Here is a 21,292-nt window from a genome sequence, read left to right on the forward strand (position 1 = left end):
TTATACTTTTTCTGCTGGCCTCTAAATGACATTTTAAACAATAAATGTACACTTAATATATTTCTAGAAAAATAATTTTTTTCACATATAGGTTTTACAAGGAACCATATCAGCTTTAATTCTTAAAGAGACAGATATTTTTAAAAGAACATATTACACACTTTTTGACTTACCATTATTTTATTAAATTACAACGTATCAGATTGTTTTTTGTACCCGATGAAGGTCAGTTGGACTGAAACGTTGTGGTTTAATAAAATAACACAGAGCAAGATGTTTGTTGTTAATTCAGAGCTTTTTTAAACTAAATGAACATATCTAAAACAAGCTCTCATAGACACAGAATAACATTAGAACTGGGACAGTTTTGCACCCATTAATTTTCCAATACTAAATGAGTTTACATGTATTTTTTTGCCTATCTTTATTCATAGAAAATAAAAACAATTTTTGGTTTTATGCAAAGCACCTGAGTAGAAAGTGAGTCATGTGGGTATAGACATGTTGATTGGCAGCACCAGCGAGCCCATGATCCTTGTCTGTGTACCACTGAAAGAAGAAAGCATTATATGTATGAGTGTTTCATGACATTGGTCCCACAATTGTCTGTTGCATTTCCCAAGTTGCTCACCATGGCCTCAAAGTCCACCTGCTCCTCAACCAGAGCTTCTGAGATCTCTGCTGCCTGCTGGAAATGGACATTGTCTAGAAAAACAAACCGAACAATAAGGCAGGGTTCCGTTGAAAGGTAACATAGTGGTATGATCATGGCCATTACTTTTGTCAGTGCTGATCAAGTTGCAAGTGTTGGATCTATTTATTTTACATCAGTCTGTATGAATTTGTTGATAATGATAAGTGCTGGTATACTAATGGATTTTCTGCAATAGTATTGGCATTCAATTTAAAAAAGATGAAAAAAGTGTGCTTTACCAACCACATGTAGAAATTCAAACTAGTCTAGAACATTTCAGTTTAGTTTTCTATAACCACATTAATTTTGTTGCACTTTTCCAACGTCAGGAGATGGCTATGAGGAATGCATCTAAAACCTCCTGTTTGAAAAGGCAGGGCTGCAAATGTATTCTGTCACATAATAAACAGACACAAACATAGAGGCCTTGTGTTGCTCACCATCGGCTGTTCCATGAACAAGAAGATACTGCACTGAATGGAAGTTCCTGGCCCTGCCAGTTACTGTTGTGTTCTGCACACAGTCAGATTTAATTTTTATGCGTCAACAAAGACAATCGCACAGCTGAAAATAAAGGACAGAGAACTTGATATTCCTGGCTGTGAAACTTACATCGTAACCTTCAGAATTCTGTGAAGGCAATTTCATGTAACGCTCTGTGTAGATGGAATCTGGTACAAATAGACAGATAGTTGCAGATGTTATTATTTCATATCATTAATGGGATTGTAAAAAGTGACAGCAAAAGAAATACCATAATAGCGCCATTTGGAGACTGGAGCAACTGCCATTCCACACTTGAAAACTCCACTGCCAGATCCCAAGACCATGGATGTGACATATCCTCCGTAGGACTGTTGAATATAAAAAACTCATTACTGCAGATCATCTATTGTCTTGAGTACATGCCAAACACATTGACTTGTGAGTGAAACATTAACTTGCACTAAAACATTCTCAATGTGTTTAACCGTTGTGGCGTTTTTGTTTAACACAAAGTCTTCACTACTTACCCATCCCCAAATAGCAACTCTGTCTTTGTCAATGAATCCCATTTTGATGAATTCCCTTGAAAAAAAAGAGATATGAATTTAATATGGATAAGGGGATGACAAGAACTTCTGCTGATCATTGCCATCATTGACTCGTGATATTTCCGCTACACTAAGTTTCTCTCTAAATGGGAGTCACAGAAACAAGTAAAATCCAGTTTTATCAAACTTGCTGGAGCAAAGAAGGAACCTGTTTGTTTGAGATGGACTGACTTGTCTAAACTCCTCCTCACTTTCCTTACCTGGCTGCTGTTATCTGATCTTCCACCTCTTTGGTTCCCAGGCTTTTGTAAATTTCATACATTAACTTGTCGCCCTGGTAACCGCTCCCTCTTCCGTCAAAGCTAGCAACAATGATTTTCTCAGTGCTTGCCAGGTAGGTGGACCAGTTTACCCTGTAGACGTAGTTTACTTTCTGACTGCATGGACCTGCGTACCTGGAACATCAAGCACATTCAGAATGAGTTTTTTGGCCCTACTTTAAAAAGTCTTTTCGTTTTATTTTTTAAATGAACTCTTACACATCGATCAGTAAAGGGTACTTCTTGGACTCATCAAAGCCTGGAGGCAAAATCATCTGGTACCAGAGATCTGTCAAAAATATGAACATAAAAAGAGTAGTAGGTATAAGACATGTAGTAAAATAAATAATGAAACAATGTACAAATAATAATTTCATGCTGGTCAGAATTGAACCCATGGTACTGCATTTCAGCCACAGAACATTAGGATGCCTGCTCAACCAGAGAGCTACATTATTTTTCATAATTGTTTTTTTTTTTCATGACAGTTTTCCAATGGGCCACCTTCAGGGAAGGTTTACCTGCTTAAACCTTCTATCGTGCAAGCTGATGTCCTCTATGTTGACTGGTATTTGGACATCCACTGCTTTTTATTCAAAATGCCAAATTATTCTTTTTGTTTCCAAATTTTGCTAATGGCAGATCATATTTAAAACATGCCTGTCTTTTCCAATAATAAATATAAACAAGTATTAGTGAATGTCATTAATGTAAAAGATATTGCATATATCAGTGCCAGTATCTACCTATTGATCCATTCTCTTCCGTTTATACTTAGCAGAGTTGCAGGGGGGGCTAGAGTCTATCCCAGCTACCATAGGGTGACCCTCGACAGATTGCCAGTCTGTTGCAGGGCTAGCAACAGACTGGCATCTAACACAGAGAGAACATACAAACTCCACATAGAAATGCCCTGGGCAGATTGTGGCCTCGGGATCTTCTGGCTGTGAAGCAACAGTGCTAACCACTGCTACTACTATGAATGCTACTACGCATGAAACCCCAGTGCAAGGGGTTACACAAAGAGGATGTGGGACCCATGGAATCTCCGATACCCAGCATCCAAACTGACGGCGAAACAACTAGTAGCTCGGTGTTCCAGCATTCGGAAGAAGGAACTGCTATCACAGCTGGAGATCATTGAGGTACAACAGAAATGCTATGGCAAGGGGGAGCCAGGATGATACGTCATATCATCACCCCCACCTGAGATTGGGTACCAAGCCCCAAATATGATGGAACAACGGGCGTTGAGTGCGAGAGCAGCTGATCTGAAATGTAAGATCATGGTGAAACTGGAAACCTGGACCCTTCCTAGCCAGTTACCAAGACTATGTGAAGTACCCCCTTGAAGGTCTACTAAAAGATGTGAATGCAGCAACAATCCCTACTGCAACCATCAACGAAACCAACCAGCTGATATACACCATGAAACGAGTGATCATGGGGATCCATGGCTACACTATAAAAAAAAAATTGTAATATAAAAGTATTTTGCTGTGTATTTTACAGTTTTTTACTGTTTTTCTAGAATATCATTAAATTTACATAAATAGACTGTCATGTTACATTTCAAATGAAAAATAACATAAAATCACTGTAAATGTAATAAAACATAATTTTCTTGTTTTTAAATATATTTGTCTGTACATATGCATATTTAGATTGTTAAAATACATTCACAAATGTATCATAATTTCACAAAATATTTGTCTGTTATTTGAAAGATTGAACTGTTAAATTCAAACGTAATACTATGGAAAGATATATAAAATGATTCTTATAAACTTTTTTTCACATTAAATAATGTTATTTAGGGCGATCGTGGTTCAAGAGTTGGCAGTTCGTCTTGTAATCAGAGGTTGCCAGTTCGAGCCCCGGCTCAGACAGTCTCGGTCGTTGTGTCCTTGGGCAAGACACTTCACCTACCACCTACTGGTGATGGCCAGAGGCGCCAATGGCACGATATGGCAGCCTTGCTTCTGTCAGTCTGTCCCAGGGTAGCTGTGGCTACAACTGTAGCTGCCTTCACCAGTGTGTGAATGTGAGAGTGAATGAATAGTAGAATTGTAAAGCACTTTGAGGGTCTCGAAAAGTGCTATATAAATGCAATCCATTATTATTTAAACCAACTGTTAATTGTATATTTCTGTACATTTAAGTATTATTATTCATATTGCCGCATTCATTGACCTTGTTTATAGGTAATTTCATTGTTTAATCACATTAAAAGGTTCCTAATTTAATGTTTAAAAGCACTTGAAAAAGGCAAAATCTCATGTAAAATTAGGGCAACAAACTGTATTGTCATTACTGAAAATAACCGTATTTTTATGAGAAAGTTATTATCTGTTATTTTATGGTATTATTTTGGCGCACCGGCTGCCGGAATATTACTGTTTTTTCAGGATTTAATTTTTACAGTGTACAAGATGATGGAGAAGGACACTAGAGGCCAAGATCATGGTAGCACGGAGGTGCTATGAAGAAAGGGTTGCTTAATAAATATAGCAGGCTGCCCCTACCTGAGGTCATGGAAACTACCAAGCAAAGACTCACAGACACTTGAAGAGATGCTGGCCAAAGGAGGCAATAGAAGCCACTGACATAAAGATCAGGAAGCTTGCAACCATGCCTGGAGGGTTTCACCCCAAGTCCAGCACCCTAAGGCTGTACGCTAAGTGGTAGGAAGGAGGTTGGGGACAAGTGAGTGTCAGCACCACAGTCCAGGATGAAACAATGAACATCCACATCAGGAAGATGGCTCGAACCGACCACATGCTCAGTGAATACCTCAGGTAGCAGAAACCCAAGAAAGAGGAGCAAGAGGAGGAACCATCATGTAAGGAGAAGCCCCTGCATGGTATGTACCAGCGGCAGATAGAGGAGGTGGCTGACATCCAGAAATCCTACCAGTGGCTGCTGGACAAAGCTGGACTGAAAGACAGCACAGAGGCACTAATCATGGCAGCACAGGAACAAGCTCTGAGCACAAGATCCATAGAGGCTGGGGTCTATCACACCAGGCAAGACCCCAGGTGCAGGCTGTGTAAAGATGCTCCTGAGACAATCCAGCACATAACAGCAGGGTGCAAGATGCTAGCAGGCAGAGGATACATGGAACGCCATATCCAAGTGGCCGGCACAGTATACAGAAACATCTGTGCAGAATATGGCCTGGAAGCCCCGAGGTCAAAATAGGAGACACCCCCTAGGGTGGTGGAGAATGACCAAACTAAGATCCTGTGGGACAAGATACAGACGGACAAAATGGCGGTGGCTAACCAACTGGACATAGTAGTGGTGGACAAGCAGAGGAAGACGGCTGTAGTGATAGAGCTAGCGATACAGAATGACAGCAACATCAGGAAGAAGGAAGATGAGAAGCTGGAGAAGTACCAAGCGCTCAGAGAAGAGCTTGAAAAGATGTGCAGGGTGAAGGTAACAGTGGTAATTGGAGCGCTTGGTGCAGTGACCCCCCAAGCTAGGCAAGTGGCTCCAGCAGATCCCAGGACCAACATCTGAGATCTGTTTCTGCGAACATCAAAAAATAAATAAATAAACATACTAGATTTGTAATTGACCCAGATACTCTAATGAGAGGGATTTTAAGAATTTTATCTCATGTTTAAAAACATCTACAGTGTAGTGGGGTTGAGGTTTAAAATGGGCAAAGCCAACTGCATATGGTTCAAGATTATGCTTATCCGTTGCCATTGACAAAATATTCTGGCAATCTAATTGTGTAAAAAAAAACAAAAGCTTTCTGCAGGGTCGTTGTTTATTATTGCTATTGGATTATCGTTAGAGAGTATAGTCAAAAATGTTATCAGCTCAAAATGAAACTGATGGGGAAAGTCTTAAAGGAAAAATTATCATTTCTGCATTCACTTACTGTATTTGCCCAATTTGATGGTGCCTTGACGCATGGTTGGCATTTGAATACCAGAAATCATGCTCACAAATTCCTTGTTGTCTTCCAAAACTCTTTGCTCTACAAATGTACAAATACAAGAAAGTTATTGGAATACTTTTTTTTTTTCTGGACTGCAGAACCAGTTGCATACTGTAACTTACCTCTGTTGTTTATGTTATCCATGAGAGAATAGAAAGGAGTGCCAGGACCTTTGAGTAAGGAATATGATGATATAATTAACTCAAATGATCCAAAAACTCTAGAGAGAATAAGAGGTAGGTTTTTACGAATCAGAAAGAGAATAAAACTGACCACTGCAGCTCATGCGGTAATAGGAGGCATTGTGGCTGAAGTAAGCGGAGTTATACCAACAGTTTTCACGTAGATTACACGTCAGACACTTGGTTTCTTGTTGTGTCCGCCTAAAACACATAAAAATGCCCACATAGCAATTCTTATTGAATTTCTTAATGAAAGATAAAGGATAAAACATGAAAATCATTATTCGTACTTGTAAACGTTTCTTCCTCCTGGCTTGCCACCCTCTTCATTACTTGAAAAATATCTGAGGAGTAATCGGTAAGAATGAGTGAGGCAGGAGTTTTAAGAATGTAGCAAAGTAGGAATAAAGCTTGAAGGACACTAGTATGGAGACTTTGGAATTCTTAATTATAATCAGTGGCAATCAGACAATACCAAAACCTACATGGCCCCATGTAAAAAAGTGATTGCCCTCTAAACCGAATAATTGGTTTGGCCACCCTTATCAGCAAAAACTGCAATCAAGCATTTGCGATAATTGGCAGTGAGTCTTTTACAGCACTGCGGAGGAATTTTGGCCCACTCATCTTTGTAGAATTGTTGTAATTCAGCCACATTAGAGGGTTTTCAGATATGAACCACCTTTTTAAGATCACGTCACAGCATGTCAATCTGAGTCAGGTCAGGACTTTGACTAGGCCACTCCAAAGTCTTCATTTAGTTTTTCCTTCAGAGGTGAACTTGCTGGTGTGTTTTGGATCATCAAGATGATTTTTTTTTTCCAAAATTGACACGAGCCTTTATCTTCCTTTTTCCTAGCAGCGGTTTTTGTCTCAGAATTCTCCAGGCCATTTTGTGTCTTTCGTATTGTGGAGTCACAAACACTGATTGTACCTTTATTAAGTTAGGCCTGTAGTTATTTGGATGTTTTTCTGGGGTCTTTTGTGACCTCTTGGCTCAGTCACTGCTGTGCTCTTAGGATCATTTTGGTCAGCCAGCCACTCCTGGAAAGGTTCTCCCATGTCCCATGTTTTTGCCATTTGTGGATAATGGGTCTCACTGTTGTTTTGCTAGAGTCCCGCAGCTTTAGAAATGGCTTTATAACCTTTCCAGACTGAGAGATTTGTTTCTCATTTGTTCCTGAATTTTCTTGGATGGCAGCATGATGTCTGGCTTTTGATGATCTTTTGTCCAACTCCTTTTTGTCAGGCAGGTCCTGTTTATGTGATTTCTTGATTGAGAACAGGTGTGACAGTAATCAGACCTGTGTGTGGCTAGAGAAATTGAATTGAGCTATCCAAAGATGTGATACACCACAGTTAATTTATGCTATAACAGAGGGGGCTAACCACTTTTTCCACATAGGGCCATTTATATTTTGTCTACGGGGTCCTGCACTTGAGTTCTCACTCTGCCTGCCACACAGCTAGCTGATGACCAAAAACAAAATTTGAAGACACCGTGTGCATCTATTACATTAACTGCAAGCAATTAAATGAATAGATTGGGGATGTCAAACTCATTTTACATTGCAGGCCACATACAGCTCACTTTAATCTTAAGTAAGCCAGACCAATTAAACTACATGATAAATGAGCAAAATTACAGACAAAGTTGTGGGTAAAAACAGCAACTTTTCTGATATATAACTGTTTAATTGTTGGTGGTGGCAGTATTGGTACTGGTTATGATGATAGTGGTGGTGGGGAAGGGGAGGTCTGTATCAATAGGAAATGCTGCAAAACTTGTGAAAAGACAGTTAAAACTTCAGTGCACTCTTTTAAAATTTCTAAAGCTTTTCAGTGGGCCGGATTTCGTCTGTGGCAGGTTGATTCTGGCCCCCGGGCCTTATGTTTGACAACCCTGTAGGAGATGATTTGACTTACACACTATCTGTTGTGACTTTCAGAATGTCAATAACTTCCCATTCTCCAGAAGTGATGGCTGTAGCCTTGCCCTGCATGAATACAGAATATGTGTGGGTGGTTAACATGTCACAAAAAATGATTCATAAAGATTCATAAAAGATATTGTGCAAGACAAAAGAAAGACTAGCCAGCAAAAATATTTCAGTACTCATACACCCACCCCAACCACATGATGGATGTGCTTGTATTGCTGGGTGTCACTCATGAGCAGGTAATAGCTGTTCTTATCTGTGGCAAAAACTGGTTCTGATGGAGAGAACTAAAGAACAAGCGTGTTATTATTTATTTTTTTATGCCTTTTCTGTGCAATTCATTCATGTCAGCACACATTTAATTTTAATATTAATTTTATTTCAGTACCCTGAAATAAATGGTTGTAAGCAAATGTTATCCAACAGTCAGTAGGGAACTATTTTCTGCAGTGGATTAATACACATACAGTGTTCTACTGAGTGTTTCTGCAGCACTGTCTGTTGACAGTCAGACAGTCAGAGCAACAGCGTGACTCACTTTGATGTAAGCACAATACTCGTCATTGTGGGAGTGAGTCTTTCCATGGAATGTATTACTTTAAAACATTTACATATTTAATACCTATTTAACATTTAACAGTGTAGTGACCATACCCGTCCAATCCAGCCAGTGCTTGCCACCTCCAGATGCTGTGAAAAGATGTTAAAACTTGTGTTTATTGTCGTTCTAAGCTACAGTTTAGAGTATAACACAGCAGCCTTATCGGCTCAGCAGCTTTAAACCCAGAGAGCACAAAGAGACATTGTGACTGGGAACTGAATTTTGAAACTCTTTAGCCAACAAATTAGGAAAATCTCTAAATGGCAGGGTTGCTCTTTCACATTTTTACATAAATGGAAATAATTAGCAGCCCTTTAGCTAAGTGGAATGCCACAAGAAACTCTGCTGCACCAAGTTAACACTTTCGACTAGCTTTTGTCACGGTTTATATGAAGATATTCCAGAATAGATTTTTAGATCTTTAAAAGTTTATTTTATCCACATGTATTACACTGCAGCATTTACATACATGACTGTATTTAGTATATAAGCCTGGACTACAGAAAATATTTTTGGACTAGATTTTTTCCTTATAAGACTAGGGATATAGGATGGAAGATGCATTCCAGATCATATTCTACTTCAGTTGTGCAAATTTCCAGTGGATTTGACATACATAACCATTGAGCTCTAAGTTATTTAGAGTAAATCTAGGGATATATTGAACAAATAGTCTTTTGTCCATACTTTAGATAAAAAGATCAATTTTTTATGTGATTTAACATGAAGCATGTCAAAAAACTCTAGTCTCAGTCAGCAAAATCTTAGCGGTTTTCACAAAGTTATGGACTCAAAGGAAGGAAAAAGTACTGGTTTATACATTTTTGTTTTACCTCATAAGTATTCCATGTGAATCCATTAAAGCTGTAGATCTGAAGGATGAGATGGTTTTGTACTCTCTTTAGCCACTGGACAGCTAGACGCTCATCACTCACCCAGGTTACAGTAGACAAGTAGTGCTCACTGAAGTGAAACAAAAAGAACAGTTAAAGTTCAACATTTTGTTTTTGGATATTTGTGGAAGAAATGATATATTAGAAAGTGTTAGATTACACTGAGCCAAATGAGTCTGGAACAACAACTTCAGAGATTTTTGTTGCATTGTCAGTGTCCACGACAAATAGCTTCACTGTGGGATTGGGAGTTCCTGGCTGCAAAGACAAAAGAATATAAGATAACAGACAAAAGCCAACACTGATTACTGATGTATGTCTTCAACAAAACAGCAAATGTGCTACCTTTGGATATGGAATAGAAACAGTGCTGGGGTACTGGTTTTCACCATACCACGAGTATTCAATAGTGTGGACCCCGGTGTCATTAAACTCAGCGTAAGCCAAGTTCTTTCCTCCAGGTGACCACCAGAGACCTTGGTTGGATGAGAACATTTCCTCTGGAACGATGAACGTATGAAGCTGTGTTAGAAGATCTTTTACAGCTTATGGAGTAGTAAAGCAGCATGGTTTCATGTTGTCACAGTACAATAGATCGATAGATCGATATGTGTTTGGGGTTTTTTATACTCCTTGAAATGTGACTGTAAAAACACAAACATTCTTCTAAATGAATGGGAACATTTGAGGCCTGCTGCTGTCTTAGAAAATCTAAGACAGAAGAGAAATGACTGATATTATAGTGTAAACATATTTTTTTAAAGTACAGACATATTAGCAAAACATCCTTTGTATGCATTCTACTGTACAGTAATTAGTCAAAATCATCAATTACATTATAATAAAATATCTGTCATGAAACGCTGTGTGGCAGGCAGGAGTAGGACCCAAGATGCAGGCACTCAGACTCGAAGGATGAACTCAAAAAACTCAGCTTTATTTGCTGACAGGGGAAAGCATACAAAACTGAACTGGGAAATATAAGCTTACACTTGACGGCGAGGCACACGAGGAAACACACAGTTTGAGGGACAACGCAACACTGACTCAGAGAAACACAGGGTTTAAATACACTGGGAAGTAACGAGGGGAATGAGACACATAAGGAGGGCACAGCTGGGAGAAATCAGGACTGACGAGACAAGCAAAGCAGGACGCATTCACATAAGACACGGACCTTCAAAGTAAAACAGGAAGTATGACACAGAGACGCGAACTTGACACGGTGGAGACAGCAACTAAGAAACACAGAGACATAAACCATAAGGCAGAGGACTCTAAGAACCGAAAGACACAGAGGGAAACTCAAACATGCAGACACAGACATACACAGAACAGAGGGGACACAGAGAAACACGAAGGGCAAGGGATCGAAACTAGAAACCATAGAATAACTCACACAAGTACAAAAATACAAAAATCACAAAGAACTAAACATGCTGGGTCAGGAGACCCAGGGCCCTGACAATATCATTCAAACCAGAAGGGCACTCGGTCTAAGACCATACCACTACAGTGCTCAAAGACCAGCGTTGCTCCTTTGTCCTTGCTCTGCATTTCCACTTCATTAATAATTAAAAAAGTTTGACAATAAAAAAACAGAGACTGTTCACCTACAAAATAAAAATCTCTCCTTTTGAAATGTGTTGGTCTCAGCAGTAAGGCACAACTTTTACTTTAAAGATGAATGTTCTACATTTCTGGTCTTTGTTATAGTTTAATACTGCTCGGTGGTTGGTTACAGAGTGTTCGCTAACAAAGTTTGTATCTTCCACTGCAAACTACTGTATAGGTAGTTGCATAATATGCTAGTAATCAAAGCAATCACAAGGAGGTTGTTGGTGCAGCAACCTATTTAGAACGGATTTAAAAAACATTTCACCCAAACAATGGAAGCATCACACCAGCCAGCAAACACCTCTCCATCTGAGTTTTTGCTTTTCTCACCAAAAGATTCCAGTGAGTTCACAACTGATCTGAGGCCTAAACTTTGTATGATATCTAAATGCTAGTCAAGTATGACATCCTTTTTATTACTAATTGTGGCGGTGGCGTAGTCTGTGCCGCTGCTGCAGGGGAGGCGTGATGAGCTGATGCAGTTTCGGTGTGCCAGCCTGTATTTTCCCACAGCGGCGCCACAGACCACGCCCCACCACACCCCACCACACTAATGTTGTCTTTTTGTGCTTGAATAATGTCTTTATGTACCTGTATTTATCATATGGTATGGTCTAATATTAATATAAAATGGTTTATTTACATGTGATATTAAAATTTCAAATGTCTGTATCAGGATACGTATAGAGTTGATCAGGGTCTCTTCCTGGAGACACAGCTACTTGTGTAACAGTAAGAAGCAAGTTTCCTCATGCAAACACTGAACGTAAATGACTCATATATCTTCCACTTACCCTCATAAACCCAGTCTGGGATTCCATTTAAAATCTTATTTTCCTCGCCATTGAATGTGACTTGTTGTGATGTAGAGTTGGGGCTGGTCTTTATATACACATTATTGTTCCAAACAAAGGCCTAGAAAAACAAATAAACAAAAGTCAAGAGACAAAACCCAAATATATGGATGGATGGGAGGACTTCGAAAAGGTTGTACATGATAATCTTTTACCCACTTCAAAACAGAAGTGTCATTCAAAATTAAGCCTGCAATCATCTGTCTTTCCCTGAACTTACCAGTTTGTTCCCTTCAGGGGCCCAGGCAAAGTACTGGACTTTATCAGGAATGTCAGAGGGTGTGATAAATGTGCTGAAACAGATTTAAGCATACATTTTACGAGGTGCCTGTAACTGAAGTTGTGAATTATGTCGGTGATATAAATATATATTTAAATAGAGGAAGCCAAAACCTTCTTTGTAGTTGAAAAAAAAAGTTACTCACTCTGACTCCCGGTCATAAAGTGAATATGAAGCTGTAAATGAATGTCTCCACAGCTAATGGGACAAAAACAAAGTAAGGTAGTTTATCATTTAAAAACTTTGAATATAAATCAGTTTAGAAATGAATCAGATGTGAATAAAGGTACTTTACCTTGGAGTAGTTGCTCATGAATGCAACGTATCGGCGGTCAGCTGACAGCTGGTAATCATAGGCATTTTTGTCTATCTGTTTGTTGAACAGAGAGATTGTAAGCATTTCATAGACACCTCCTCAAAGTCTTGCATACAAACAACACAGCATCTGTATGGAAGCTGTGTGCTATAAGCTTTAAAAGAAGGCTATGGATGCACATGAGAAGGATGTCTTACAAATCTGTCTTTGCTCAAGAAGTCTGATATCTTGTCTGTTGCGACGTCATAGAGGAACACTGAGCCTTCTGACGTATGCAGATATTCATGATCTATGGTGGAAGATGAGAAAGATGAAAGCACACCCTTAAATATTCTACTTACAAGGGAAAATGTGTGTTAAAGAAGAGAGTTACTAAATGACTGATTACTGTGATAAAAGGCAGTTGACACAGTCATATAGATGACAATCTCAATATGGACCAAAGTTTTCTCATGATTGTTAAATTGAAAAAACTGCTACTACTACTTTATGGAAATGAACTTTAACTTGCTGTAGTGCTCTAATCTAGCTATAGCTACTACTTGATTTATTCACATGCTACAGTTATGCTTAAACATACCCAAATGTGTGGGTTAGAATTAGGGTTAGACCCTATGGTAGGTTAGCTCTGAGAGGGTTAAAACCACTGGTACCAAAATCATAGTAGCACCAGATTTAGCACCAGGGGTTAGTTATCCATTGGGAACATGAATGCAAAAGTATGAAAAAGTGCTTGTGATCCATGTAGATGCATGGACAAAACCAGCTTGATATTTCAGAGAAAAAAGGTGCTGTTCTGGTTTCAGAACAAGTGAATTAGGCAGGTCAGAGCTGTCCTTATTAATATTACTGCATTCTAGGTTATTTGGTTCCATATACTGGGTAACTAAATACGTGCCAATAATTTCATGTGCCTCAGTGAGTCAGTAACACAAAGTGGATTTTTGGAGATATAAATTATCCTGTCTGATAACATATTTACAGTCCGGGAGACAATAACTCAGTGTCATCATGCCCCACACTTTCTTTCTTTCTTTTTTAAAAAATACAGGTTAATTACATCACCCACCAGAAATCCACCTCATGTTGTAGGATTTGGGTTTCAGTGAGCTGTTGAAGACGTCCTCAAGGGTGAAAGATCTAATGCTGGCCTCGTCGTTCTTTTCTGAAACACGTGTTTGGAAAGCACTTGAAGATCACATGTTACAGATATAATATCTAGCCCCCCTCCCCCCCCCTCCCCCCCTCCCACACACACACACACACACACACACACACTCACATTATGATGCTCAGCAATGAGATAAGCTAAGAGCTGTAGAGGCTGTAACTGATAACGGCAAGTGGGATGTCGCTTACGTTAATGTGTAATAATGGAAATTGTCAAAGTGGGTACAGAATGGGCTTGGATTTAAAGGTATGCATATGGGGTGTCAGAGAAACGTCATTGCGACTTTAATCACACTTATAAATGTGACTTCGCTCGTTTCTTAGGTGGCAACGTGACTCCCGATGAGCTAAATGTTTTCTTTCAGTGTTTTTAGAGAAGTGTTAAGTGACAACGGTCCAAACAACGCGCAATGACGCGCGCATAAAATACTTTCTGACAAATGTGTTTAACGGTAAAGCAGAGATGACGCCAGTGTGTGAAGCATTTAATAACAAAGACTCACCATTAAGAAATATAGCCGTGGGGACCGCTATCAAAACGACGACCACAGCTGCCCCAAAAATTCCGAGGAGCACCTTGGCAATGGAAACCTGTTCGAAGGGACAAAAGTCAGAAAGTGCAAACGGTTCCGTGTGAAGCATTCCATACGCATAACAACGACGTGTGAGTATTAACAAACCACCACCAACCATTGTTTCTGGCCGTAAAGTGAAGTATACAACCGATATCGCTCCGAATCACAACTTCATCGATCCAGTGCCACACGCGCAGAGAGCAACAAAGTTATGTGACACATTGGTTTGTTGTTAAATATTATCTCAGCTCAAGTTTCAAAGGTGACACAGAAAATGTTCAGCGGAGTAAAGTTCGTCAGGTTTTATGATGCACAACAGTTTTGAGGAAGTATGTTATCCAGCTGTTCCCCAATTTGTCCGCTATTCAGAAAATTGTTCCTCTTATTCAGCATGTGGAGCAAAATGCCATTTCACTTAAATATAAGAACACATATCGTGTCTGTAAACACTTTTTGTTTTGTTCAAGGCTGCAATTATCAGTTTAGTCTGTTACTCTGTTTTGCAATTGCCTGAAATGACAAAATTAATATCTTGTTTGATTAGTTATTTTCCTGTTCATACAGAAAGAGAAAATTATGCTTGTTAGACAGGGACGTTTGCCAGGAAAAAAGGAAAAAACGGATTAACGGTTTACAACTATGACTAAACAGAGTGTAGAAATAAATATTAAATAACGTCATTTTACCTCTCAGGACCTGGCGTCCACATATGTGGACATCACATTTTGGGTTGTCTAGACCAAAATACAAAATTTTGCTCTACAAGGGCCCGATATCCACATACGAAGACAGTATACTACCACTGTTCTATCGAAATTTAAAACGAATGTCCTCATATGTGGATATCATTTTTCCCAGAAACAAAAATCAGGTAAAAAGATAATACTTTGTTTTTACATTCATCAGGTCCCAATCAGCCCAAATAGCAAAGAGAAATTAAAAATGCATGCCATGAAAGAGTTAGGAGGTTAAAGAAAACGGATTATTTTCATATATTATGAACTACAAAAGATGATCACATAGCACCCAATATATATTAATTCCTGCAATTGTGTTATTAAATACGATTTAATACTGTGAAGGCTATTAAAAAAAACAAAAAAGCTTAAGCCAAACTGTACTTGAGCATCCTTATTATGTGCCAAAATCTATTAAAAATATTTCACTGCTTTGATAGCCAGATAGTCACCATTGCTATCACTGGCTATGCTGCTATTGTGGCTAACTCAGTCAAGCTAAGTTGTAGCATTATATATGCAGTCCTGAGAGTTCATTCATAAATATCAAACAAACACAAGCTATTCATATTGAACCACCATCCTGTATGACAAGGAATAACTTTTTGTTAGCTCTCATATTGCACTGCATATGCTGTCCACCACTTTACATGACTGTCAAAATTATGTCTTAGATGCATCCACCATATAGTCCCTTCTGTAGTGCATGGTAAGAGTCCCCAAGCCGTATGCAATGCAATAAGTACGGAGGAATGAAAAAGTTATTTTAAAAAAAGTGATTTTACATTCTCTGCTCAGATGTATTTTTCTAACAGCTGTACAAATAACACTATTTATTCTATATATGTACACACACACACACACGTATATATATATATATTTTTTCTTTTTTTTCAGTCAGTGTGACTCTCAGAAATACAAGTTTAGGGTTTTTTTTAGACATTATTTCCACTGACTGTGCAAGTCTTCCTCTTTGCACACGACACTGACCAGTCTGAAAATGCTAAGAGCCCATTAAAGGCTTAACAAATATAAAGCTGTGCCTTTATGAGGAATAGACATCATATTCTGCACTTATTTTCCTCATACCGGACATCCTCAGCAAACAAATAGACAGTGGATGTCTTCCCTAATGCAGCATGGCTTGTTTGAAGAGTGTTACTTCACAGATGCCTCCATTTAGCTGACACTCAGCCTGACTAAAATCGTTTATAGGTGTCACTTTATACGCATTTAGTCTTATTGGACAGATATAGCTTTGACGTATGAAGGCAGAGAGTGAGGAAAGAAAACATGACAGATATAGAGCAAAGTTTGAACCGCTGGTCATCTGAATCTATGTACAGTTGTGTACTGGTGGATTTATAATCTAATGCAGGATTTTGATACATGGAAATATTGCAATGTCTTGACATAACAACCATTTTTCAGTTTAAAGAAAAGTGAATAAAAACAGAGAAAACAGGAAGTCATTAATGTAAGATAAACACTGTCACCGAGTCAGATTATTTTTTCAACTCTCTTTCAACTCTGCCCTGTGTTAAATAAAAATTTGTTATATAGGGCATGAGACATTTCTTTGGAGGGTGATTGTGCTTGACCGCAACCAGCCTTCTAATAAAAGTGTGCCGTCTCAGGGATAAATTGAGAAGCTGGGCCTTGACTTAAACAGATTCTTTGCTTCAGGTTGAATAGCCTTGAAATTTGGGAGTTGTTTGGAGGAACTGTGAGGAAATCACTGCTGTTGGAAATAAGCCAGTGAACATTTTGTAAACATCCTCACTGCACTGACGTATCAACTTAATCAGGGCTGCCCAATCCCAGTCCTCGAGAGCTACTATCCTGCAGCTTTTAGATGCATCCCTACTCCAACACAGCTGAATCAAATGGTTTGATTACCTCTTCAGCATGCCATCATGTTTGGCAAAGGCCTGATAACAAGCCATTCATTTGATTCGGGTGTGTGGGAACAAGGATGCATCTAAAAGCTGCAGGACGGTAGCTCTCGAGGACCGGGATTGGGCAGCCCTGAACTTAATGATACGTCAGTGCAGTGCAGCAGCTCATTTAAAAACCACTCACACACAGATACTTCAGATTATACACTACAATTACTAATGTTGTTTTGCAATACAAATTTGTATTTCAGTTTGAAGCTATAAACACTATAAGTGGATAAAGGACTGGATACTGATAAACTGATAGATCATATAAATGTTTTACTGCTGTAAGTCCTGTAACTAATTGTATTTACTATTACATATGCACAGTATATATGCACTGCTCAAAGAAATGGAACCTAACAAAAAATAAATGAAAGGTAAATCGCATAAATCAAATAGTGGATCTTGGTGAGTGAACTATACAAAATGAAAATCTTTAACATACATGTGAGCAATGTTCCCTCTAATTTTTCATGTGTCTGAGCGAACACACAAACTCCCTGAGCGGTCCCTTGGACCACTGTGAGCAACAGCAGACAGTGTGCACTGTGGTCACGCCAGCATCGAATCCATCCAAGTTACATGGTTTATTAAAACAATCAAATTACAGCATTTACATTTATGTTAGACTACTTTTAATTAACTGCCTTAGCCCACTTACGATGAAAAAAAAATCTTGTTCATGACCTGTGTAGGATGTTAACACTATTGGAAGTACAAAAAAAAAAAAAAAAAAATTATATATATATATATATATATATATATATATATATATATATATATATTTGCAAAAGAATCTGGCTGCAAAATAAAATACAGTATATAATGACCAATGTTGGGCAATTTAATTATATAGTTACTTATATAGTTACTTCTTCAAAAAAGTAACCGAGTTATGCAAACAAAGTTTTTTGCAGCTGTTTACCTAAAAATGCAGCCAAGGCGTTTTTTAAATAAACATTTAAAACTATTTACAGAACAATCAGGTGTTCTGCATCAAATTTGATGCCACAAAAATTATTTGTGCCACTCCAAAAAACAATTTCTGACCACTATGAGATAAAGGAGAACAACAGCCTGATACCTGCAGGCCTGACAACAGGAGATGTATCACTCCTGTAACACCTGTAACATTCAGTAGTCCATTGTTCTGACACACACAACAAAACTATTGACTACACTACACACTAACTACACAAGATTTGCGCTAAATGTCTCAAATCTCTCATATCTCAAATATCTCAAAACACCTCCGTCACTCCTAAAACTTCCCCCCTTCCTAAACAATAAATGCCATGTTGCCATATCATATTTTGATTGGTCGACATGGTATATTTTTCGACCAATAGGAAAGGGTGGGTTTGTTTGGTTTGGTTTTTGCTCACAGGGGGAGAGCGCTTTCCTTATAAAACGCCGTTTACCGTTTCTTCCGCAGTAAATATAAACAACGATAGTATTCAGGAAGAAAACCAAACATTGCATATATTTGTTTTTATCATAACTCTGGTTTTATGTGGCCTATCAACTAGAGATGGACCGATCAGATATTACGTATCGGTATCGGTCTGATACTGACCTAAATTACTGGATCGGATATCGGAGAAAAATAAAAAATGTAATCCGATCCATTAAATATCACGAAAGCACCTCACAAAACTTGCAACACGCCGTAACTCACCTCAGAACGTTAGCACGTCGGAGCAGTATGCATCACGTGATAGAGCGGCTGTGGCATGCGGGACCTGTCGGTGGTCTGGATAGCATTTGGAGCTTCGCTAGCAACCCGGCATTTCATCTCCGACAAAGTTATCCCGAGAGAAGTAAAGCAAGTGTGTAAGTCCATCTCTGAATGTTTGTAAAGCATTCCTGCGTTAAGCTTAACAAGCGATATATGGAGCGACTGCCTCTTCTTGCTGCTACTTCAATCATGAAACTGCTTAATGATCAGCTGATCGGCTTTTCTGTCGCGAGTCCATCTCTCTGGTTTGTTTTTGGCCCACTTTGCACCAGAAAGAGGAAACCAGCGGCTAAACAACAGCAGCACGTTTAAGCTTGATCAGCTGTTGTTAGAATTTATTTATTATTACTTTCTACTCGAGGATCTTTTTCTATTTAGCTGACGCTGGTAACTGTGCAGGGGCGGATCTAGCAAAGTTTAGCCAGGGGGGCCGATAGGGCATTAACAGGGAAAAGGGGGCACAAAGACATACTTTTCTTTCTTATTCTCATTTAAAATGTCTAGCTTTTAATAAATAATTATCCGAATCTTACACCGAAAGTTTTAATTTGATGTAAAATGAATAGAAGTCAATTACTGTATATAGTGACTATTAAGTCTAATATATATACCCTAGTAAGCTATAGTACTTTTTCCTTTGGGAAGGTACCATCTGTACAGTCTGCAATTTTGTTGAAGAAAGATGTTGAATCTATTTAATATTTCTTGAAAAATAATTGATTTCTGTGCATTTTTTTTTCACACTGCATCAAATTAAGGTTGATTACGTTGATTAAGCATCATGAGGTGGAGCGTGAGGGGTGGTTCCCTATTTTTTATTTATTTATTTTTGTTGTTGCTGGGAGTTGGAACCCTATTAGTTAGGTTGCTTAATATTTACGCTAAGTACTCTTTAAAATACCAGAATAGGGAGGATGGTGTAGGTTTAAGTTTATTAGATTGATCAGTATTGCTGAACTATAAATGTTTTTTTTTTGCATATAGGTATAACAGAATAGCTTTAGTGTAGTTGTTGTTTTAAACTTGAGTATGAACTTATACAAAATGCAGCAAGATATTTTTAAAAAAACAGTTTTATTGATTAAAACACACTATATCGGATTCATATCGGTATCGGCAGATATCCAAATTTATGATATCGGTATCGGTATCGGACATAAAAAAGTGGTATCGTGCCATCTCTACTATCAACACAACATTTAAAACTGGTATAAAGTCCACACGTTTTCCGTCAATTGTTCCGTCTGTCCTGCTCACATCTCCAATGGTTGTACACGTTATTATTAACGTGGCTTCACTCCATATCATCCACGCCGCTTTGCTAGCTAAAACACCGTTGTCGGCACATAAGGACGCTGCCATAGCCTGTCAACGACGTTGTTTAGCTGCATACTGTATATACGAATGTGAATCGCATTATTGGCTGGACTATGGCATCCCATAGGTGGCATCGTTCTAATCCCTTACGGGAGCAGCCAGTCATTTACTGACTAACACTGCAAAACAGAATTGTTAACATATTAATTTTAATTTAAATTCAGGTTGGATTTTTTTTGTGCACAACGCAGATTTTCTGTGCGCAGAGACCGTGCCAGCAATTGCGCACATGCGCAGCTTAGAGGGAACATTGCATGTGAGTTAGTAGTGTTGTGTAGGGAGCCGTTGACATGTCTTGAAGTTCTCCAGAGGCCTGATAATGAACTAATCATTTGATTCAGGCATGTTGACCCAGGTTGATATCTAAAACCTGCAGGCACTAGAGGCCTGGGGTTGGACACCCCTGGTTTAGAGCATCAATAAGCTCTCTCTAAAGGACAGAAAGACCTCATGCCAACCTCATGGAGTATCATTCTGACAGTTTAGTCAGAAACATGCACAAGTAGCCTAGTGGAGGTAATTTTGTAGGGCTCTGCTAGTGCTGCTCTTGTTCTTCCTCACACAAAGGACAAAATACTGGTCCGGGTGTTGAGTTGATGCCTGCCTTAGCCTATTTACACTCTTAAGACTGTGCAGCGAGATGCAGCAAACCTTCTAGTACCAGCATTTATTGATGTGCTGTACTGGAAATACTGGACTACCTCTGAACCTAAATGGGCAATAGTGACAATGACACTAGCAAAAAGCAAAACTGGAGAAACGTCAGTCAGAAAGGCCTCTCCAATGGCACAATATTGTCATGTTCAATTGCACCAAAGGAAGTGATGTAATTTTACAGCGAATTGTTGTAGAATGTCACTTTGGTAAAATAGTTCAAAAAATCTTGAGCAACTATATTCACGTGAATAACTGAACACAACATAACATTATGAAATGACGGATAGATTGTGCAGTTTGAAGCACCAGTATTACGGTTTTATCCACTGCCATGTTTCTTTATTTGAACTATATTTGGAGAATCACACTAAAACATAACTGAAAAGTAAAATACAGTTAATAATAGCAT

The 21,292-nt window shown here is 38.6% G+C and overlaps 2 protein-coding genes across 3 annotated transcripts in view; one reads left to right on the forward strand and one right to left on the reverse strand.

Moving 5' to 3' along the window:
* On the reverse strand, positions 1-14,683 carry LOC146608535 (dipeptidyl peptidase 4-like). 2 transcript variants are annotated; one of them, XM_085347440.1, is made up of 26 exons: positions 14,547-14,683; positions 14,360-14,447; positions 13,756-13,851; positions 12,884-12,975; positions 12,666-12,740; positions 12,516-12,568; positions 12,311-12,383; positions 12,031-12,151; positions 9,965-10,119; positions 9,780-9,877; positions 9,560-9,689; positions 8,780-8,815; positions 8,314-8,412; positions 8,112-8,182; positions 6,476-6,529; positions 6,277-6,386; positions 6,126-6,173; positions 5,944-6,042; positions 2,268-2,337; positions 1,989-2,183; positions 1,708-1,762; positions 1,449-1,548; positions 1,307-1,365; positions 1,135-1,207; positions 632-705; positions 1-549 (listed from the first exon to the last, which is right to left on the reverse strand). In XM_085347440.1, exons 1-26 carry the CDS (start codon positions 14,547-14,549, stop codon positions 457-459), a joined length of 2,220 nt encoding a protein of 739 aa, XP_085203566.1. In that variant the 5' UTR covers positions 14,550-14,683; the 3' UTR covers positions 1-456. The 2 variants fall into 2 exon arrangements, with proteins under 2 accessions (XP_085203566.1, XP_085203565.1); XM_085347439.1 differs by lacking the exon at positions 14,547-14,683 and having other exon boundaries at positions 14,360-14,498.
* LOC146608536 (grancalcin-like) overlaps positions 14,293-21,292 on the forward strand; it is an 18,975-nt gene continuing 11,975 nt past the window's right edge. The window contains exon 1 of the mRNA XM_085347442.1: positions 14,293-14,520. The gene's annotated coding sequence lies outside the window, so the exon portion shown is untranslated. The remainder of the gene's footprint in view (positions 14,521-21,292) is intronic.

The sequence above is a fragment of the Diplotaxodon limnothrissa genome, linkage group LG23, assembly GCF_057381915.1.
Source record: "Diplotaxodon limnothrissa isolate DT_005_m linkage group LG23, D_limnothrissa_male_GT1.1, whole genome shotgun sequence".
In the NCBI taxonomy this organism is placed as follows: domain Eukaryota; kingdom Metazoa; phylum Chordata; class Actinopteri; order Cichliformes; family Cichlidae; genus Diplotaxodon; species Diplotaxodon limnothrissa.